Here is a 24,231-nt window from a genome sequence, read left to right as displayed (position 1 = left end):
TAACCACCTAGAAAAGTAGATCAACATGAGAATCATCAGAAACATGAAAAGATTCACATAGCCTTATTGCAGTAAGCAAACATTATTTTACATAATTTAAATCACATCCTAAAATTGGTATTTTATTCCCACTCTCACAGCAAGGCTCTGACAGCCATTTCTTACTTGTCAGTTATGAAGGAGTAAGGAAATTGTCTTAAATACCTTTCCTGAAATTACATTAATGGTATTTAAAGGAACAAAACACTCTTGAAACCTTTGTTCCAACTTTAAGCAATGACTAAAACAAGCAGGCATTTTCCAGACTTTAAAATTATTACTTTTGAATACTTTAAATTAGGAAGGAAGAAAACTCAAACCCATCCAAGAGCAAAAGCAGCAGGAAAACCTACTCCTTCCATAAAAACAAACTGTCATCCTCTCACTAAAAAGCACTGAGTACTAAAAGTTTACTTAGTAAAATCCATTGAGGGGTAATTCAAAAGACATCAGATGATTCAGAGCATTCATCAGAGGGGTTCTTGAAATGGGGAGAGCACTCAAGGGAAGCAGCACTGCATAAAGCACTCCTTTGGGCTTGTTTCATGGGCAGGACTGGTGTGGGAAGGTATAGACCTCCAGAGTTCTTCAGCCAGGTTGTTCTGAGGACTAATACTCAATTTTAGGCCAATTTTCAAGAGAGGAAGAGTCATGTAACACCACACAAACATTCTCAGGAAAATAAAAAAAGCCCTGCCTTTTTTCTCATTACCAACCTCAAAAAAGACAGGGATTCCACAGCATAAAAAGTGACTGAGTCTTTAAAATGTTAGCTATTCTGAAACAAGCAACTGTACCTATCTCTCCCAACAGGAAATACCTCTCTGTTGCATGGCACTGCAAGAAAACTTGCATGTGAAAGATTATGAACACTGCAGTTTTAATTTAGTGGTGCTGATTAATTCAGAAAAAAATAGTCTTATTAGAAAACTAACCATTCCCCAAAAACTGGGTTTAAACATCACAGGTCTGTGCTTCTGCTGTGATTGCAGAAGAGAAAAGTCCAATTCTAGAAAGACCAGTTTTAGTTACACACTGCTCATTTACTATGAGGTTCGGGTACAATCTGATTTTCACTAACGTGCCTCCACTAAAGATTCAGTGAACTAAAGTCACAACCAACCAATTGTTTACACAGTTCCTGGTCCCTGAAAACAATTCAGAAAAACAATCAAAGGAAATCAAAACATTTACTTCAGGTTATGAGAAACTTAGAAAATGAAGGACAGATTTTATTTTTCTATGTATACAATGCAAAAGTATCTAAGGGTATTAGATGGTAACAGCTTTGGAAATTTTTTTGGTTTTTTGTGGTAAAACATGAATTACTGGCTGCTGCTAAAGGGATGAAATCAGACTGATGAGCTACTAGTTCAATTTGGCATGGCAAGCCTCGTGTTCCTCTGATGTTGAAGCAAACTGCATTGCTGACACAAGTGCACCCAGACATTCTCAGGGCTCCCTCTCCCAACAAAAACGGACAACGTGTTTAAGTGATAATTTGTTAACACTTCTATGAGCTCTGTGTGTAAATCCTCTGCAGCACTGATGGAAAAAGCAGAAGGCAGTGCTTTGCAAATGATTTATCTAAAGCCTTGACACAACAAGAACTAGCTCTTTCTATGGGAGAATAGTGCTAAAGACTTCAAATTATTTTATCACTCCTTAAATTTGTTGACAAACAAATACAATTTTTTCTAAATTTTTCTCTTTAAGAGCATATGACTTTGGGTGACATGGTTTCACACAGCCTTGATTTTCATGTGCACATTTTTTCTTCCAAGCTGCACAAAATGAAATGCAATAGAACAGAATATGGTGTGCTTCTAATTACTATTGCCCAAATGAACAAAAAAGGGCAGAAGACTTACTGGAAGAAATATCCTAAATAGCAAACTTGTGCATTTTCAGAGAGTTTAACAGCAGTCTAATTTTGCTACCACAAAGAAAATGCAAAATCCAAAATACCAAAATTATTTTTAAAAGAAAACATGGGTGGAAACAAAAACCAAACCAAACCCAACCCAAATAAAAAGATATAGGGTGAAAAATATACACAAACTTGATTGGAAAAGCCTCTGTGGTAGACTAATTTTCTAAGGCTGAAAATTAATCTAAAGCAATTTAAAACTAAGTTATGCCTCACTTCATATGAAGTTTATAGTAGCATCCTCTAACATATTCTGTGTACCTATTATGCTAAAAACAACCCTAGATTTAATAGCCATGTCTTCTTTAAAACTCACAACTCAAGTGAGCAATCGTCACGTCTTCTGTCAGGTGTTATTTTCATCAAGCTGCTTTTTGTGCTTAAACTTGAAAATCCTTTCAAACGAATCCCATCCTAGTCAGTAAATCCAACCACTCCTGTGGCAAGGCAAGTCTTTATTACCTAGCTCTGTACATCAGAAGTTGAATTGCTGCAAAGCAAGCACTAATAACCTCATTATCCACTGGGACCATGCAGATGGCAAGGCACAGAGTCTACACAAGGGATGCTTATAATTAGTTATGAGGTTTTAAAATTGGTGTCCTACAAAGCAAACATTCAAATAAATTAATAAGTCCCCTAATAAGCATAAATGGATACAAGTTTTCCTTATTTATTTTTGTATTTTAGTAGGATTGAAAGGAGGTGAAGGAATATTGAAAAAAATTATGAATTCCCACGAGTCACTGACTTTGATGCAACATGGAGCCTAGACCGACCAATAATTTATTGTCCTAAACCAGACACTGAAAGACCATGTTAAATTCTACTATTATTCATTCTGTGACCTGTCACAGGATGCAAAACTCACTTTAGAATCCTGCTTTACCTTCTTCCTCACATTAACTTCCTCACAATAACTATCCAGAAGGCTTGTGTAGAACAATTTTAAGGCACGTTTTAAGTTGGTCAGCACAACCTCCATGTTCCCAATTCCCACATAACACATTAACCACCCTTCAGTGAATCACAGAGAGAAATAAACCATGCCCTGCTTAGCAGAGCTGCTCTGACTCACCCATTATCCTGCCCAGTGCCACGTTCTTTGTGGGGGACTCGCTGAGACCCTCGATGCCGCCGTAGAGGGAGTGGGAAATCCTCCGCTCCCGGTCATCCAGCAGCGTCTCTATGGGCAGCTCTGGCCCAGAGGGGCTCCCAGGTGATTCCAACTGCAAAGAGAGGGGAAAATTAGTGCCTGGGGTCCCCTTAACCACATGGGAGAACTGTAACAAATTGCCTGAGGCCTGGACCTGTCTGAGCACCAAATGAGCTAGAACTTCTCATGCTGGACAGAGATAATTTGCAATGACAGCTCTGCCTAATGACCAACTTCTAACCCCTTTACACTGCACCCCCCATGGTGCCCTGTCAAAATTCAAATCCTTCAGCAGAAAATTGGTGAAAAAACCCCATTCCATTTTGGTGTCTCTTCGTTGGATAATTTCTTAAACAGACAGTTGGGCTGTTTCCAATACCATCAGCAGACAGCTGGGACATCTTCTGCACACTGACAGCTGAACACAACAAGCCCCTTGTCAGGAGCATGGAACAGGAACTCTCATTTGGAATTGGGCTGCTGCTGCCACAGTGGTGCAACTTCCTTTCAAATGAAATCATCACACTCCCAAGTTTTGTAGTTAGGAACAAAAGAAAAAACATAAAACTTGTCAGACTTCACAGTAATTTTATTCTTAAATTGAGTTCTTTGCTCTGTCTTTCCTGACTGCGGAATAAAGAGGTCTTACATGCTTCATTCAGCCTGGAAGCTCCTCTAATCTCCTGCTGCAGCATCCAGGCCGAGACACAAAAGCAGAACTGGCAAGACCTGGGGTGCCCTCCACCCCAGCTTTCAAATCTCTGGAAGTGACATGTCCCTGCCACCACAACTGAGGCCAGACTCTCCAGGGCATCATAAGAGAGATGCAGTATGTGGTGGAAGGATGGACACAGGCTGCTTGGCCACGTGCACAGGAAAGAGAAAGGCTGCATATACAGCCTCTTGCCCACCCCAGCTGCTCTCCTTCAGAAGACTGCCTGAGTATCTCCCAAGCCCAGCCTTTGCTTGCAGAAACTGATCATCCCTTGCTTTCTTACAGTGGCCTCTCAGATTTTTCCAGAGGACAGGAAAAAGTCAAGCTCTCCTCAGTGAGTCCCAGAGAATCAGATTTCAGGGGAACACAGCACCCAAGAGAGGCAAAGAAAATAATTTGGTATCATCTACCTGGATTTAGCAACCCCATCAGCCACAGCTCTGCTGTCAGCACAGCCCCCAGGAATGAGAACAATGAGTACCTAATGCATTCACAGGTCACTGTGGATGCCCAGTGTAGCAGGGCCCAGTTGCTCCCTGCAGAAATAAGAGACTCCCCAACCATGGCCCAATCCTCATGCCATCCAGCCTTCCTGCTGCCCCTAAAGCTCTTGGTTCACCTGGGCTTCAGCACCCTGCTGTCCTCTCAGTAATGCTACCAAGACACTTCGCCAAGACCATTAAACCAATTCACCTGAACACTGTGAGCTGAATTCAGCTCTATCAAAAAGTAAATAACTATTAAAAAAAAAAGATGTATTTTGTAGAAAAGTAGTATGAACTCAGATATTAAAGCATTAGCTCTTCTTACCAACACGCCTCTTCATATTGAAGCAAACAGTTAAATCTTAAAAGCAGTGTCCTTATACAAATCCCACAGCATTTATTTCATACATATTGAAATACAGTGGGGACCAGATACTCAAAGATACTGAGCATGCTGCAAACTATTTAAAGCCACTGGAAATGCTTATGGCTGATCTCCAAACAAGCACAAGAGGAGCAGTTCATAGTTTCAGGAATTACAATAGCAAGCAACATGTTGGTTGTTTTTTCTTTTTGAAACAGCTGCCCATTATTAATCACTCCACCCACACTCCCCAGACAACTAAGAAATGTATGCTATGTAAAAGTTCTAAAAATCTGTTTCAAGGGCTGCAAAGCCCTGGGCTTTGTCCCCAGCAGAGGCTTTGAAGTGAGCCCGTTGGTGGATGACTCCTGACCCGCGGGCGCTGGCGCGACGCCCGGGGCGCGAGGACAGAGGGCTGGGAAACGCCGCACTACGGTCAAGGAGACCGCGAGCGGGAGGTCTCAGGCTCTGTAAAAATTATTATTTCTGTTCAAAGCCATCATCTGTTTAATATAAATGAGATATTTAATGAAGTTCCAAACTGTAGACTTATCTCTCCCAGTTTGATAAGCACCAGGGAGATTTACTGCATCGAAGGGTCAACACAATTACAATTGGAGGCACGTCAAGCTGCAGGAGAATAATAAACTTGCAGTGCAAGTGAATTAGACTCAATAAGGTTTAAATTGTGAAATGAGGATTTGTCTTATTAGTTTTTTTAAATTGCAGATTACAACTGACAGCTTTACTGAAAAGTAAATTAAACAATATTTGTAGACTCTCTTATAAAGGAATCTAAGGCACATTTGAAAAGAAATGTTAACTTCTGAAATACTTTACAGAAAAAGAGCATAGCAACATTAGACTGCTTGAGAGCTTAAACTTGCATGATAAAGGTACTAAATTATGAACTACCCTTTATTTCACTGCCTTTAAATAAGGTGTGAAAATATCAAAGTGCTTTGGGATTTATTCTCCCAGTGCTATATTGATGACTTTATGTAACAAGTGTCCATCTTTTAGTGAGCAATATCACACAGTCCTTTGTGTGACAAGCCATCAACTTTCAGATTCATTTGTAGAAAGATCTCAAGAGATTTTCTGAAAGACACTGACAAGAAGATGGTTCAGAAGCAAAGAAATATATAGAAATTCATTCCTGGTAATACAGTAAAGCACAGGGTAAATAAAAGAAATAGCAGGAGCGTTGCATTTATATGGCCTTGTTTTGTACAGTGAATCACATATTTTATAATTTCCATGAGTAAAACTTTATCAATTTTTAATTAGCATCTCAAAAGATGAGTTTAAACAAAGGCATTGACAGCCAGTTACACAAACATTTTACAGAAGATACAATGCCTTTTATAAAACACCAAAAATTAGACAACTGGCTGTTACAAAAAAACCAAAAATGCCTTTTCCTTACATTGTTAACAGAAAGTCTGTGCAAGAAAAGAAACATAGAATTTGCAAACTGTTGTTGTGGGCAGGACAAACAGTCCAACAGTCCAAAGCAAGACTGCAGTTCAAACAGACTTGCTCTTCGTGATGTGTTTCTAATAAAGAGCCGGAATTACACATTTTAGTTCCTTCTATTAGCCACTCTCAGTGCTATCTGGTATAATTTGATTTGATTGACTGATAAAGAGTGGGCAACATAAACAAAGCTGTACAAATTCCTGGCTTCATTAAAGGCCTGGCAAGGAAAGAAACCCATGTGGCAACTGGCCCCCTGTCAACAGCTGCTGGAGCACCCCTTGGTGTGCCAGTTGAGAGTCACAGAACAACTGAGGGGGGATGAAACCACTGGAGATGATCTAATCCAACCTCCTGCCCAAAGCAAGGTCTGCAAGAGCAGGTTGCATAGTGCCCTGCCCAGCTGGATTTTGAATATCTCCAAGATCAGAGATGCCTCAGCCTCTCAGGGCAAGTTGCACCAGTGTTGACCTCTAAGAAGGATTTATTTTTTTTTCTTATGTGCAAAGAAATTTCTTGTATTTTGGTTTGTGCCTGTTGCTTCTTGTCCTGGCACTGGGCAGCCCTGAGAACAGTCTGGATCAGTGGTGTTTATTACTTCTTTATTACTTTAATCAGGTATTTATAGACACTGACTGGTAAAGATACCCTGATTTTTCTTCTCTCTAGACTGAAAAGAGAGAGCTCCTTCTCTGGATCCAAGCACTGACCTATACTAAATGATCATTTTTGTAAAAATGCAATGAAACCTCCCATGCTACAGATTGTCTGTAGCTCCTTTTCTATCCATTCTCTTAAATTAAAAAAGCTAGATAAAAATTTTTTAAATAAAAAAAAGGCTCTACCCTGACCCTTTGCCATTCAGATAAAAAACAGCTGTTTGCTAAAGTACTGTCTGTACCAGCCAGCCCAGCTGCTGCTTATCTAGATGATAAAAGGACAAATAATGCAGTCCCTTTTACTTAAACACCACCATCCATCCTATTTGAAGTTATGTACATAAATATGAAAAAGGCTTATGCACAAGAAGAGTGCCAAAATATTCAAAGCATAAACAAACTTTTTTTTGAAATGAAACAAGAATCAGACTCCATTTTTCCTTCAGAAAATAAATTGTCCAAATATAGGAATGCAAGCATTATGGGTGTTAAGTCAGTACACAAATTTGCTATATATGACACCGCATCCAGAATGCTGAAGCTCTTTGTGTCACACAGAATTATTCTCCAGGCTTTCTTTTTCCTTCTTATCTGTGACTGTGATTAAGATGTCCAAAATACTACAGCTTCATTTTCCAACATAGATACATTCAAAATACTACTAGACTATATCAAGGTATCAATATCAAAGGCATTAAAGAAACTAAGTTTTCATAGGACTGGACTAAATTTTCATTTTCTGGGTTGAAAACTGGCCAAAGAATTGGACACAAAGATTGATCTTCAGGATGGAGAAGAGTTGTAGATTCCCCTAGGAATCAGAGCTGGGAATAGCATAAGTTGATAAACAGCTTTATCAATGAGTTGGAGATGGGAATGAACAGGGAAATCACTGTGTTTGGAGGAGATGCTAAAGACTTTTTGACAGTTAAATTCCAAAAGGTCATCACAAGACTAATCTAGTGAGAAAGAAAAAACAAACCTGTCACCTACATTTCAATGTAGCTAACTCGGCAATGCATGCAGGGGAAAATGATGCTGAATATTTCATACTTGCACACACACTGGAAAAGAAAAAATGCTTGCTTGTTTCTTTTGTAATGAAACTACTCATTTGCAAACTCTCACTGATCTATCAGTCAATTTATTTCATGAATGATGAGGTTCTTATGCGGTCTGGAATCAGGATTCTGCTTCACAGCTTGCTTATTTTCAAAGGGAGAAAAAAAATGAACAGACATGCATGAAGAAATCTTGGGATCTGCAAATCATTTGCAAACCTTCATTTCAGGCAGGTTTGGCAAAATATTCATTCTGTCAAAGAAAAACAAAGTGGGGGGGGAGGTCTAAACAAGAAAAACCCTTGAAATTTCTCATTTTGAGGAAAATGGTGATGCTCTCTCACTTAATGGCAGACAAGCGCTGCCTGCCTGTGACATGAACAGAGTGCAGACAAGCAATCTGTGTCTCTAAGCTGTCCAGGCTGCAGGACTGAAAAGCACAGGATTCCAAAAGTAACAATTACCTTTATTTTCTTGAATCAGCACACGGAGCACACACCAGCTGCAGGATGTGCCTGGCAGTTGTGCCTGAGTGCTGAGCACGTTCTGGCGATGCAGCCGCCAGCTGTTTGCCCATAAAGGCTAATCACAACAGCATCACTAATTAACAGAACACAGCACAGGGAACTCCACTGCTTTTCCTTCAATCTGAGCAATTTAAAAAATTTCAAACCTGAGTTAAAGATCTAAAAAGCTGATGGCTGCCTCTTCTGAGAAATGAGGTGTTAAAAACTGGCCATATATGAATATCAAGTCAATATTATTGTTATTCTCTCCATTTTTCCCACTGTTTTCACAGCTTTGGAAATGTGTCTTAAAGAGTCTCTCCATGCTTATGCAGGAAACTTGATAAGTTAACAAGCAAGGCTGGAAGCTGAAAACACAGAATAGAACAGAATGTTTAACCTTTTTTAAATGGGGGGCAAAGGGACCTCAGATATAGCCAAATCCCAAATTAAATGTTTTTGTTACACTAATATTAGAGCGTCCATCAAATATTCAGTGTTTGTTTTTATCTGGAGTGGCAGAGTTATTAAACACAGTTTTGCAAGGTTTGTAATAGTGAAGCTTGCAGAATTCTACATTGCTGTACTCTGTATAGACATAATGCAAACAGGAGAAAAACTCAGATGCACAGCTTTGGCTTAGAGCTCATTCATAACTAACACTCCATGCTTATATCAATATTTACCACAAGACAATTCACTCAAAAACTCGATGGATTACACACTATCTTCTGGTGAGTCAATGAAAATTCTTTCTACAGGCAAATCTTCAGCAAAACCACAGCAGCACAAAGTCTCTTTTAACCTTCTGGGAAGTTTGTGGTCTCTTTTGACTACAGTTATAGAAGGGTTGATGATATAAATTATCTCCTCCCTGCCTCTCTGAAGTCAAGATAATACTTTTATGGTATTTATGTACATTTACATTGTTGCTACAATTGCTCTGAAGGCTTAGTTTACAACACAAGAACTTTTGAAGCTGTTTGAGAATAATGATGGCATGGGAAAGGAGTATCCAAGGTCACTTTACGAAGTTTTGAAACAGTTTCATGTTCACAAAGCCAAAGAAAACTCTATGACAAAAACAGTGCTGCTGCAGCAGATCAGAAGCAACTCTTCTGCCTCTCTCAACCCAGGACAACAGAGGTTCTGTCACTCACTTCTGGACAGCAAACAAAATACAAAAAGTACACAAAAATCGTGGTATAAATTGAAACAAGCAGAAACAACAATCTGCAGAATCGTGCTGCAAAATTAATTCTCCTTCTTCAGCAATTCTGAGGGGTGATTATGAAAATTGACATTAAAACCAAATACCACTAACTGCCTTAAAAATCCAATTCAAACTCGGTTTTACCAAAGAAAGAAACAGACTGTGTAGTCTATCTCAAAGGAAGTCAGACTGACTTCACAAATGCAAAACAATTGCTGGACATGAAGGCAGGGGGAAAAAAAGGCTTGGGGTTTTTTTTCTTCTTTTTGCTGTTATTTTGTTGTGGGATATTTTAATCATCCAGAGAGCAGCTGCTTTTATCATCCAGATGTTTAGCACAATTATTTCTGCATTGGCATTACCACCCCTCACATGGATTTCCCTTTTGAGACACCTGTGGGTACTCCATGGTGTGGCAGGGAATCAGCCAAGACCTGATCTCACAGGATACTGGACCAGAGCAGAGTGAACACTGTTCTTGGTGATACACAAAATGGAATAACACCAAACCAGTTCCACTTAACTGTAGTTCAGACTGACAAGAAACAAAGCTATGTTTTTGTCTACAAAGTGGACCCATATGACGCTGAATCAACAAAGGAAAGAAATCAATTTAACAGGATATTTTTATCTGCTGGTTTCTTATGGTGACTCCTTTGAAAACCAAAAAGAGGGAGAAGAGCATAGAAAACAGTGGGAAATACTTTCTCAAAAGCTGAACATTTCTTTTTATATTTAATTAAATCAGTAAACCCCCCTTTCTGAGGAGCTGGGGGAATTTAGCCTGGAGTAAAGAGCAGACTAAGGAGAGACCTTTCTGCACTCTGCAACTGCCTAAAAGGAGCATTTAGACAGGTGGGGGTTGGTGCTTTTTCCCAGTAAAAAGTGATAGGACAAGAGGAAACAGTCCCCAGTTGTGCCAGGGAAGATTTAGACTGGATATTAAGTAAAATATTTCATGAAAAGCACAGTCAAGCTTTAGAACAGGATGCCCAGGGAAGTGGCTGAGTCACCATCCCTGCAGACCTTCAAACGTGTAGATGTGGCACTTGGCAATATGGTTTAGGGGTGGACTTGGCAGTGCTGGGTTAATGGTTGGAGTCAATAGTCTTTAATCTAAAATGATTCTGTGCTTCTATGGTGAAAAAAGGTGAGAGTTATTAAGATAAGGGTGTGCCCTTTCTATGCTTTTGCTTCTAATCTGCAAGCTCCTGAATTTGCTGCCAGTCAAATGTCGTTTCTTTTTGTGTTCTAATACTAAAAATCTTTCCTGGTGGTTGTTTACTGGAATGTTCCAAGGGGAAAATTCATATACCAGCATGTCTAAGCAATCCGTGTTGCTAAATTAAGCATAATATAGCCAAGACAAGGCCAGCCACTGAGGAGATGCTGTCTCCAGCCAATTCTCAGATTCTACAGCCACTACTGAGGGACTGAGCTGACTGAACTCCATACTCATATAGGGTATTCCTGCAACATTCAGAAATAACATTATCACAGCTTATCAGTGTTACATCAGCTAAATAATATCTAAAGCTTAAATTGGTCACATTCTTGAAAGAGGATATAGGGTTTAATTGAAAAATACCAATAAAAAAACTCTCTTTGCTTTTCGCTTCATTGAAGTCTGGGCATTGCAAGACTTCCAGAAAAGTGACTTCTTGCATACTGCTAGCTCAGCAGGTAAACAGCTTTATATCCATGCAAGTCATCCTTTCATCATATTAAAATATGCAAACAGTATTAACATCACATTTCCTTTGGATAACTGTGATAAAAGCAATAATTCCTAGGAAAAATTACTTACAAAAATTACTTTGTAGAGATGATTACTACAGCAATAGTGACATATCAATGCTTTCCTAATCATTATAGCTGATCTTGCCAGCTTCTTAAAGAGCTGGGAAAATGCACAAAAAACTGTAAAGGAGGCCCAGAGAGAAGGGCCTATCTTGCCCTTGTGCAGGTACATTTCAGTGTATCTAAATCTGTTTCCACAATCAGTGCTTTTATCTTGAAGCACGTATATTGTAGCTAGCTGTGCTGCTTTTGGCACCTGATTTCTGCAAAATAAATCGTACTAAATGTCAAACAGATATAGGGGACCAAGCTACTCTTGAATGAGTAAAAATTACCCTGGATTTAAGGAGAAATGTCTTTGTTTCATCACTGCTGGATTACCTCCCTTGTGTTTACAAACACTGTCTGGATTAATTCAATCGAGAAGACTTTCACTAGGAGAAAAGGGATCATCTATATTCTTTTAGAAAAAAAAATTAAACACAGAAATAGTCTAAAATACTTCACCCTTTTTATGTAATAACATGTAGTAGCTTCTACAAACTGGAAATTGGGTAAAAATAAGGAACAGTCTCCAAAGGACACTCTGAATTAGGACTAGATAAGGACATCACCACATACAAAAAGGTCAGAATTCCTTCAACACTAAGCAAGACATGCTTGCAGCAATCCAAGCTGGCTTTATAGCCGTGTGCATACATAAACATGCATGTGTATAGAAACTTTGTATAAGCAGTTAATCAAGAGGAGCTTAACACTTTCAAAAAGCCTAGTGTCTTTTTCAGACATGATTTTGTAATACACTAGGGACTGATTTTTTCTGAAGGTTAGATTTATGCATTAAAAAGTAAACCATTCTTTTATCCCCTAGGCAGGAGCAGTGATACTAAACCAATTTGTGCACATCGTTTTTGAAGCATGATGATCAAGAAATAACATTCCTGATAAGACCTTACTATTTTAGCAAGAATGAAAGAATTGACTTTTAGATTTCTAAAGAAGAGATGCTTTTCTGACATGCCATTCAGCTGTATCCTATTTAACTCAGTCCTTTCTTCAATTTGTTCTGAGTCTAATTCAGTTCTCCCCCAACATCAGTCCTTCTCATTATATGTCCATATATTCCAAGTATATAGCATTATTTACACTAAATTGAAGATAAACTATTTGAAATCATGAATATATTTCAAAACATCAACACATGAATATTGCACTAGAGAAGACAGAAGTCACAAATCATCAGAAGAATCACCACTTCACCCTGAATTCAGTAGTTCAACCTCCTCCACAATTAAGGCCAAGACAAAGTTTTGTAGAATCTACACATAAAACTTTTGCTTAGATAAAATGTAATAATGAAATATAAGAGCTCTACTCTTATTTAAAAAAACTGGAAGTGACAAAGAAACAAGTCAGTTAACACAAAGTCTATAAATGAAAGATCTAATAGACCTCCATAAAAAACTCTGCTGAACAAAAATCACGTAAACAGTGAGATCCAATTACAAAATCAATATAGTTTTATTCAGTGTTTCCTGTTTTTCATTGACAAAAATTCTCGAAAGAAAAACTTTATTGATCAGTAATAACGTTAGCATGTCTAACACTGAAATTCAGATAATTCTGTAGTTCTCTCTTTCTTTAGCTTCTCAGATATTATTTTTCAACTCCCAGAGGAAACATGACATCTCCTGTAAACACAAATACCTCAGAAGTGAAAATTGCCAATCCCAATATCAAAAGCTTATTACCTCATTGCATTTACTTATTCGCCTCGCCACAATAAGCTGAATCATTCCTCGTTTGTTCCCTTCAGTGGACATGGACCTCCTTAAGGTTTCCATAGCATCTTGATTTGTTTTGCCCAATAATGATTCTCCATTAACTGCTATTAGTTGATCATTCACTCGAAGCCTGCCATCCTGGAAATGTAAAAATTATAGATAGTAACATAAAACACACACAAAGGAAGCTTTGTCTACTGGAGAGAATAAAAAAAACCCAAATCAAAAGAAAAATATTCAACCAACTATACTTAGTCCTAAGGGTTTATGGGGAAATGAACACTGCAATAATAGCTTCCATTGCAGCCACTATAGGAAATGTCTATTCCAATTACAGATTTGCACTGAAAGCTATTATCATAATCTGTTTGCTCAAACAGCATACTAATGGAACTGCACCAGAGATGGCTCATTCCTTCTCGAATCTGCTGGGGCTGTTTAAATCCTGGGACGTGCAAACATGTGAGTAGAAATCGAAATGTTACCTCTGATGGTATAATTGGTGAACATTAGAGAGCTCATTCCTCTTTGATCTATGGATATTTTCAAAATAACTTATTATGGAAAACCGAGGAAGACCAAAGTACACAGATATTCCCTCTCACCTTGGATGCTGCTCCGCCGTTAATGATGGACTTGACGAAGATTCCTAAGTCAGCGTGGTTTTCTTTGGACCGGTTACCTTTGACACTCACGCCAAGCCCAGCTGACCCAGAGTCATTCAGTGGAACTTCAAAAGTGAGGAATTCCCTGGTGCCATCAGGTGTGAGGACAAGCTCCTCTTCCTCTGCTTTCTGTTGGGGAGATTAGCATAGGATTATAGAAGAGCATTTCTCTGGGAATTCTCTTCTCCCTACAGCTATTAGCATTCAAAACTCTCTGCTTTTTACTACAATGCCACAATATTTTCCACAGTAATTATGTGAAGAAATCTGCAGAAATAGTGTATTTTCAATCACCTCCAGCTGATGCCTAGGTTCAGAAATATCTTAAATATGTGTCTAAGTGCTTCTCTCTCTAGTAAAGTAATTGCATCACATGTCATTACTGAATCTGCCATCAATACTAACTCGCATAGAAGCTGCTATTTCATTAGCCAAAAGAGAGCTTTATCAGAAATATTTTCCTACTTGCAAACCTACAGAATTTTTCAAGTACCATCATCATCTATGGAGCTTTGCAGTCTTAGGGAGAAACTAAGTGCAAGAAAATTAAATTGAAAAATTACTTGTTCACCTCATTTTATTTAAAATTATCTGTGTTAGGAAAAACCAGAAAACTACACAGCTGAGATCTGCAAAAGCACATCTCTCTGGTGTTGCCAGGCTAACTCCAGCTCTGAGTGCCAGTTTTCCTGGTTTTCACAGCTCTGCCCTTCACCTCTGTCCTCTTACCCACATCTCTGGATCATTGTCCTCAACACCCACTTTTAGCCTGGCTGGGAAAATCCCAGGCTTTAAGCACCCTGAATTACAGTCACAGGCCTGCCACAGCTGCCAGCAAGGAGCTGCTCAGTGACATCTTTCCATGCATCCAAAAGCCGCACAAGCACAGGTGACTGGCCTCACGCTTCACCTCCTGCCAAATGCAGGGTGGCAACAGGCTGGGACCAGAGACCTGGCAGTGTCCCCACAGAACAGTGACACTCTTGGGGCAGCAGCATGAGCACAACACCCAGGAATGAAAGTGGCCACGCTCTGAGGAGCAGTGTTCATGTTCAAGAGACTTCTGCCAAAGGGAGGAATGGGAGGGACAGGCTGTTCACCAGCCCTATCTTTTACAGTAGATGCTGTTCACTTGTTTCTGATCCTCTTTTAAATGTAATAAAGTGGTTATAACCACTTTTGGTTATAACTCTATCAATTAACAAAAAAAGTCATGTCCTTAAAGGCATGATTCCCTGCTTGTGAACCCGACTGTGCTGGGGTTTTTTTCACCCGCATGAAGGAGAAAGAGAACATACAGCAGAAGGTGCACACTAATGTCCGGCATCAGCAGTTCTTCTCTAGAAGAATTAATCTGGCCAAATTTTCATAATCTTAGCAACATGTCACCTCTGTTTCTGACACTGATTTTATGCCAACTTTTCCCACATCACTGATCTATTTGCAAAGCTCACTCATATGAGTGAGAACACGTATGAGAAGTTAACGTGCGCCTGCGGAGCTGTCCCTGTTTCTTAAGACTTGAGGAAATGCAAACACAGCCTATGGCAAAGATAGATGTGAAAGCCATGTGGAGTATAGCAGACTGAGATGATCAATTTGGGCACAAGCATGCTAGTTGTGTCACCATTGACCTAGAAATGCAGTGCAAAAATGTCACATGGAAAGGCAGTCAGACTGCTGAGAGAGCCGCGACAGCTGAGGGAAGAAAAACAGGAGTTTCATCTTTTCCCACTTGCTAAAAGCGTGAACCTTCATGTGTTCATAGCCCTTCCCTTTGCACTACACTCCTTTTGCTTATAACTAAGCACAGTGGTTCATCAAAAAACACCCAAAAAAACCCCCCAAAGCAATGAAAAAATTAAAATATCCCTATCAATGTGCCATAGCTAGGCTGGCTTGCATGTGAATCCCAGTATTCAAACATATCTCTTGGCCACATGAAACAGCATGACCAATGCTAGCTGTGAGGAATGGAAAGGTGAATTGTGACCATTGAATAACACTCTACCCACAAGATGTTTCCCAAATTATGGGAAAATTGCCACCCTAATTTTCCTGCTTGGCTGACAGAAGCACTAGCTCCAGCATACATTTGAATCCATATTTTGTCAAAAGGCTGCAGAATAAAACAATCTGAAACAGATGCACGTTACCTTACAGTTTCTGTAACACTGATCACTTTCATATTCCTTAATAAATAGTAGTAGGAAAAAGCTTGTGAGACAAAAGAGAGATAAAGCCAAGGTAGGATGGGTGGCTTATCCAAGAAAGCAGATATGCTTACTGAATTTTTGTTTGCTACTGTTAAAATAAATTCAGAATCAATTTCTCTCTTCCTCCAGTATTTTCTAATCTTCAAACAATCCACCAAAACTTCAGCAAAGCAGTCTCCCAGGCCTGTCAGGCGCATTTCTATATGACAAAGGGTCAATTGGAGTGAGCATCTCACAAGCATCCCCAAAGACTTGGCTAATGGCCTCTACCCTAGTTCCCTTCAGTGAGACCAAAGAGCTGCATTATCACTTCAGCACTGCTTTAATGTGAGCCTGATGCTTGCTTGTTTCCTGCAATCTTGAATAAGGAAATAAGGCAATATCAGGCTACGGACACCTGAGTGTGCAGCTGAAATGTGAGGCCAAAACCTGAAACCAACTACTCTGAAGCAGCTGTACATGAGTGAGCAGATCATGCTCATAAAAAAATGGGAAACAGCAGCCTCAGCACTGGATCAGAAGTACTGAAAGCATAAGAAAATTGCTCAACTTACCCAAGGAAGAAAATTACCACTACTAGGCTATGACTAAATTTCTTTAGGGACTTCATAGAGTATCTACAGTTTTTCCCACTTAAGAACACTTGCTTTACCACCATATCTGTGTCTGGAATTTTAGGGATATAAGAAGCCTTTTGCCCTCCAGACTGTGTAACACCTGTCAGTATCATATGCTTGAATGTAAAGTTAAAAAAAAAGGAGAACAAACATGAAAAATGTGGCTTTCAATAAAAACTGAACTATTAACTTTCAAGTGCTATGGATATGAAAGTAGCAAATTTAACATTTGTGCCACGCCATGGTATCAAAGAAGGTCTTACTATGTATGATATATTGAATATAACTTCATAATACAAACCTTGGAGCAGTACCACAAGGAACCTCAGCATGTCATAAAGAAGCCAGCTACAGAGAAATGGGCAGGAAGATTTTCAGCCTGCTACTATAATATTTTGAGCCAAAGTGGTAAACATGAAAACAAAACAAAAAAGCCCCAGCAAAATCTTGCAATGGCTGAATCCTTTGTTCTCCAAAGCCCTTTAGAGTACAGAAATATTACATGTACAGCAACTCTCCCCAATCAATATAAAACCAGGTATTATAAAAGAGTAAAATTTGCACTGAAATTGTGTCGAACATTAAGTATTTTAATCTAACAAATCACAGAAATTCCCTAACACATCCATGAGACAGCATAAAAATGCACAAAAAATCTAAAATGCACCATTAAACATTTTCAGCTGAGAACACAGTCACTTCTTAATTGCAGTAGCTTCCATTTGATCTTGATACTCTCTAAATTAACAGCTTCACTATGTCAATCAAACACCTCAACACTATTTTCATGATTAGTTGATCTGTATGAGAAATTTATTCCGTCATATATTTTGACAGGCCAGCAGTAAACATGCAAGCAAAATTATGTACTGTGAACCCTGAACAACAAAATTCAACTCCCTTAAGATTTTTCACACACTATGTCCAAAACAATTAACAGCAGAACAATATTCTGTTCAGACAGAGGCTGCTGAGGAAAAGGTCATCTGAAATGACTTCAGTTGGATGAATGAAGCTGCTCAAGTACGTAATTTATAATAAAAATTTGATTGGTGATAAAATATGTAGGTGACTTTTTTGGTTTCAAAATCATATTTAGCATCAATTTATGCTAAACAACACTTGAGATAAGTTTTTCACTTTTTTTATACAACATAAACATATTGTAAATTTAAAGATAAACTCCCTGACTAGAGCAAACTTATGGCAGAGTTTTCATATACACAGAGATTTTAAAATGCCATAAGATAAATGGAGGGGGAGGGAGGGAATTGTTTTTCTCTTCCACATAACATTATCCTCTACCTAAGTTCTGATCTGATCATAAAATCAGATTTAATTTTATAAACAACATTAAAATAGACTTCAACAGTTAGAGTGCCATTACTTTTCTCATCATACTAGTAACAGCCTCTAATCCTGTTTATCCTTTTATCACAGAATTACAGAATATATCGAGTTGGAAGGAACCCTGAAAGATTAGGGTTAGTTGAAATCCTGGCCCTGTACAGGACACCCCAAGAGTCACACCCTGTGCTTGAGAGCATTGTCCAAATGCTTCTGGAACTCTGTCGGGCTTGGTGCTGTTACAACTTCCCTGGGAAGCTGTTCCAGTGCCCAACCACCCTCCGGGTGAAGAACCTTTTCCTGATATCCAGCCTAAACCTCCCCAGACACAACTTAAGGCCATTTCCTTGGGTCCTGTCACAGATCACTAGAGAGAAGAGATCAGCGCCTGCCCCTCTTCTTCCCCTCAAGAGGATGTTGAAGATCACAATGAGGTTCCCCTCAGTCTCCCTTTCTCCAGGCTGAACAGACCAAGTGATCTCAGCTGCTCCTCACACAGCTTCCCCTCAAGGCCCTTCAGCATCCTCATTGCTCTCCTTTGGACACTCTCTAATAGCTTCAGAACTTTCTTATCCTGCAGTGCCCAAAACTTCACACAATTTCCAAGGTGAGGCCAGACCAGTGAGGAGCAGAGTGGGACAATCGCCTCTCTTGAGCAGCTGGGGGTTCATGTTTCACACACTATTGTCTGGGACTTCCTCCCTCTGCAGGACCTCATCAGGGTTCAGCTGGTGAGTAAGCAGCATGAGATGAGTGAAAACAGAAACTGAACAGCACAGAAAACCTTCCTCCCACCTAACAGGGGAAGCAATTTTCAGTCAAGTCAGGACAGGTTTCCTAAGTGACTCGCTGCTGCTGCAAGTCTGGCAGCATTCTCTCCAGTGAAGTTCATTCTCTTGCAAGCTTAGACCTGCTGCCTTCTCAGCAGTTTTTCAGTCACTGAAACTTGTCTGCACATTGCTTTGTGACTATGTGTACAAAAATGTGCTCCAGTTCCCTTTCACAGAGCAATCAGTAAAGCTCTGCATCTGCAGTTAAATATATATGCACACACCGGCATGAAAACTTTCACAAAGCTCTTGAATGCACAAATATATGCATGTACACACACATATGAGTGTATATATATACCCTTATATAACACCCTTATATATACACCCTTATATATACACCCTTATAAGTGTATATACATACACCACAATGATGACTTTCATATGATTAATTAACTATAGCACAAACACTACCTAACAACTTGAGTGACCCCATTCACTATTCAATTTACCTGTCTCAAGTCCTGTTGTGTCCAGCCTTCTAACATTACAGCCCTGTTAGCCACTGTTCAAATACTATTTTGTTCATCTATCAACCTTTTGTCTCATAAATGTGTCTTCTCTCTTTACAATTTATCCAGATGGAAAACCTCAAGTTCTCACAATATGAGTTTGGTGGATGTGAGAGCTCTCTAGGAAGCGCAGGTTGTAAAACTACTGGAAATCTCAAAATCCCAGGTTTAGTCATTGGGTTCAAATAATGGGGAATTCTGACCTAACATAACAGTTTTTGTCCAAGATATTTTCAGTCTTTAGAAGATTTAAATACAGCATCCATTATTTAATTATTTCTGATGAGGTACCCACAATACTAAGGAATCATAAGCCCTATAGTTTGGGAAACCAATAAAACTTGTCTCTGTATTATTGTAGCAAAATAGAATGAAGCAGTGCATATGCAAGAGAGGAGATTTCACTTAGCTGTTGTGCAAATACATTCTTAACATCAGGGGTGACTCAAACTGTTTTGCCCTTCAAGTGAAGTGGGTGACACTGCTGTCTTATCAGGCCACCCTCTAAACTGAGGTACACAAAAAATGATGACTCACTCTCATCCTATGCCATCACCTACACAAATGTAGAACACATGGAACAAACAGCTCTGAGGAAACAAAACAACTTCTTTGGTCAACAACAGTTTTGTGGGGGGTGACGTTTAGTGCTTATAAAAATGTAATGTATTACTGCTGTAGGCACTGAAAACAGAGCAATGTAGGTGGCCTCAAACACACCTCCCCAACAACAGGAGAGGGACATCCTTGGGAGGAGGAACTGAGAGCTGGTGCATCCCACCATGGGCTGGCATTAAAGAAAAATATAACTAGAGCAATTCCACCAGCTGAGAAAATCCTGTCTACTGATCCAGTAGTGGCATGCACACTCCAACCCAGTTTTCTCCTGAAATATAAGGCCATTTATCTTTTTCTTATCAAATGGTTGTGTTGCATTATAGGTTTTGAGGATCTAAAGTGTCTACCTACCTGGTTATAAAATTATACAGGGCTTAAGCCAACTAAACAACCAGAATTCTTATGCTTGCTTTCTTTTTCTATCTCTTTCTAGACTAAGAATTTTAATATCTGTCATATGTTAGATAAACACTAATGAATCTTATTTGCTCATATACAGAGACTCATTATTCATATTAGCAAAGTTAATATGTCACATCTGGCAAAGATTGCATTCATTCAAATCAAACAGCAGCTGCTAAATATCAAAAACTAGATCTGAATTCTGAGATTTTATGGGAAATGTGCTCTGCTTTAATCTTAATCCCATCAAGCAAAAGTTTTTTGTGTATTAGACGTGGATTAACTTTGGTAAGTATTTATAGGCAAAAATGCTAGCTCATGAAAGTACTGTAGAACAGCCCCACTGCATTTCCTGTTTTGTCCATTTTAAGGATTTAATTTAACATCAAAAAAGATGTTCCACATGCAAAAATAACTTCAGTTTAAAGGTTTGAATGGATTAAGATATGATTTAGAAAAAAATTAAATGCTTTTCCAAAGCATAAAAATTCTAGCATGTGATTTTCATTTAGAATGGAAATCAAAGCTCTGCAAAAGCCCATGTTTAAGTACATCCACATGTTTGTTACTTCTCCCTATAACAAGTCCATTGCTTGTCTATTCTTACATTACTCTGCCTAATGCCAACACTCTGATCTGGGCTGTCATAGAAACTGGTTTAATCAAACAAGATTCTACATTTTAAAAATTGATCACACCATTAAAATTACATTCTGTTGGCTCTTAATCTCAGAACTTCTCACAGGGGCCAGTCTGTGCAGGTACCATAACCACTGTACTTTATTCAGGCCAACATACTCTGTTCAAAACTGCTGCACTATTCAAACTTCATGTCCCTACTGTATGTCCTGAAACAAAGCCATGTGATTGTAATGCTAACCCCGTTTCTTTACATTTTGCTTATCCTAGAGAAGTGAAAACCAAGGGATTAGGTACACAGTAGGTGTCTGTTCTGCCAAAGAAGCCTATAAAGCTACAGCTCTCTGCACTATCCCTTCTTCAAGGAAAACTTCAATGCCCAACACACTAATGACAGAGCTCCCTAAAAATCCTCTCACTGGCCTGTCGGATTTACAAGACCTGAGAGACTAAAGAAAGAGATAGAGTCTGGAAAAGACAGACAGGAAAAACAAGTTGAAAAAGAAATAATGCCCAAGTATAAATCCATGGCAGGAAACACATTCCTCGTGAAGTAATGCCAGTATGGAGCACCTCAAAGGGATCTGTGTCTCACTCCTATTTCTGCTGCAAACTTTCAGGCAACCATGGCAAACCATTTCACCTCACTGTTTTCCCTGCATTTAATATCAAGGGACAATCAACACCAAGAGTCTAAAGGCAATGATGCAGTAAAACAAGGTTTGCTCCAAATAAACAAGTTTGTACACACGAGTGTGGCTTCTGGATGACTCTGCAATGGTGGCACTAAGACAGCCCTGTCACAGTGGAGGGACAGGTATGTTGTCCTCCATGAAACTGGGAATTTTTCAGCAAGTGTCTGCAATGTCAGTGCTCCAAAGGCAGCCACAGCTCCCTATGGTGCTGCACAAAGCCAGTTTAAATGTGCCACACCTCATCCCAGGTAAATCACCAGCTGCTAACAGTCAAAACTGAGCCTGAGGGTCAGGTCTAAGTACTGCATTATGCAGAAGTTTATGTTCCTTATCACTGAACGTTCCAGGAAATTCAGACTGGTCAAAAAGTATTCATGATCACAGCCACTTAACTGTTATATTAATTATTCAGTAGGAATTAATGTCTTATCTCGAGTCATAAATGTGCCAGAACATGCTATTTAATACTGGAGTATCTCCTATGGTAAAAGATGGAAACCACAACAGTACCTTGCAGAAATCACACATTCACTACCTATTTCTTTCATATGGGCAGTGATCTAAAACTTGATGAAAATTATTAGCTGAAACCACTCAAAATTGCAGTAAAAATGCTTTTAAAACATTGTAATCACCCTTGTGCCTCACACCATTAGAAGATAAAAAGGTACAAAAATATATCTGCAGCATTCCTAAGCACCATGGAGGAAATAACAGCATCAGCTTAATCATCAGTCAGACATATCCTCTTTGAATAAAATCATTCTGTACCTATTGATAACAGCACTGCTGGGGGTATAGTCTGACATTGTCCATCTATGATCTTGGCTCAATGTTCAGACATTTGTATCACCAAGCTAAAGGTCTATATAGGTGCTAAATAGGAAGTGTTGAGAATTTATTACAGCTTTTAAAGTATCTCTGGATGCATCCCCAGTGACTAGCATCTTGAAATAATACAAACAGCTTCTGAGCAAAAGACAAATAAACATGCACTTAGAATACATCCTCTTAAAGCTCAACACTGACTGCTATTTTTCCACAATAATTTTCTATCTAATAATTTCTTTCTAGGCATTTGCTAATATTGCCTCCCATACTCACAATATGAAAACTTATGAGCAAAAAGCATACAAAAGTAACTATTAATTAGTTCTTACAAAACGCCTCTGACCACCATCACACCTTTCCTACAGGCAATGAATTCTTGCATAAAAAGGGCAGCTAGCTAATTTACTCAGAATCACACACAGAAGAATATGGCAAGAACAGCAATTGGATCTGAAAAAACACCATGATCAAAATGAAATTTAGGTAATAACTGGAATATCAAATGTTTGAGTTCAGAAGAAAATAAAAAGCAATCCCATTTGCAATTTCTATCAATGCAGCTAATCATTTATATATTGTTCCAACACACCAACCACTCTTGTTATGTCACTCTTACAAATCCTGCACTCACTTAAATTCATAACATTCTGCTCACTTACAGCAATTTGACAGAAAAACAAATGAGAACAGAAAACTGAAGCTTCTCCATGCTTCTGAGTGCAACAATCATGAAATGAAATCCTGAATTCTAACTCTGAATCTCTTCTTATCAATAAACAACACTCCTTAGAAAATACTTACTCATATGATAATTATTATTTTTCTAGAATTATGCTTATATGAAAGTTAACTTGCTGGTTCTGAATTCAGAAAACTAGCAGTGAATGACAATTGTAAAAGCAAAATATTACTGAAATACTATCAACCTTCAAAGAGTACGAGGAAAAATTAATTGGCAGATGTTTTACATAGCATAATTAACAGTTCATTTCAATGCACTGTAACAGGATTAGGATAATTACGCTTAGAAACAGAAATGTAATAATGATAAATTACTCGTTTTTTCATATTACAGGCAATCTCCTACATTCCAAATAATCACCCTGTTTAGCAATAGGTGCATCTGTTCTATGCTGCCATCAGCTACACAAATGGCACAAACTCATAGCTGGGTGAAACAACCTTTCAACCACGATACAGGAGATTCCTCATTTCCTGAAGAAGCAGAGCAATGGCTCTGTTTGTTCATAAGCAATGCAGAGGGTGAAAACACCAGTCCTGTTTTCACCAGGGCACAGTTACTGAATGGAGGCTGAAGCTGCATCAGCAATTGGCATTTCTTATGTAAAACTGGAGAGCAGAGCTTAAATTGTCTGAGCCTCTCAAATTATAAAATCTTCTTATATGGAAGTTTAAGATTGAGAATCGGTATTCTGTGATGGGGGTTAAAAAAACTGAATTCATATGCTTTCTTATAGGGGCTGTAAAGAATAACTCTGTCAAGGATTTCAGGCCAAAAATTAGGAAAAAAAATTACCTTCAAGATTTCCTTTTATTGCCTCTCTGAGGACTAACTACTGCATCCAAATGCCACAATATTAATGCAAACCATTTCAAAGTAACAGTTACATGAAGGTAACCCCTGAGTAAAGAATGATAAGTTAGGCT

General features: G+C 38.8%; 1 protein-coding gene across 12 annotated transcripts in view; it reads right to left on the bottom strand.

Moving 5' to 3' along the window:
* PARD3 (par-3 family cell polarity regulator) overlaps positions 1-24,231 on the bottom strand; it is a 445,695-nt gene that overhangs the window by 163,359 nt on the left and 258,105 nt on the right. For all 12 annotated transcript variants that reach the window (XM_054273679.1, XM_054273683.1, XM_054273680.1 and 9 more), the window contains 3 exons: positions 13,797-13,985; positions 13,159-13,329; positions 3,048-3,198 (listed from right to left, as the gene is read on the bottom strand). In XM_054273679.1, the coding sequence (XP_054129654.1) occupies positions 3,048-3,198; positions 13,159-13,329; positions 13,797-13,985 (511 nt within the window). The remainder of the gene's footprint in view (positions 1-3,047; positions 3,199-13,158; positions 13,330-13,796; positions 13,986-24,231) is intronic.

The sequence above is a fragment of the Melozone crissalis genome, unplaced genomic scaffold, assembly GCF_028551555.1.
Source record: "Melozone crissalis strain CALT ecotype California unplaced genomic scaffold, PUWL_Pcris_2 ptg000016l_1, whole genome shotgun sequence".
Classification (NCBI taxonomy): Eukaryota; Metazoa; Chordata; class Aves; order Passeriformes; family Passerellidae; genus Melozone; species Melozone crissalis.
Note: the sequence above shows the minus strand (reverse complement) of the source record. Positions and strands in the feature narration are given on the sequence as shown.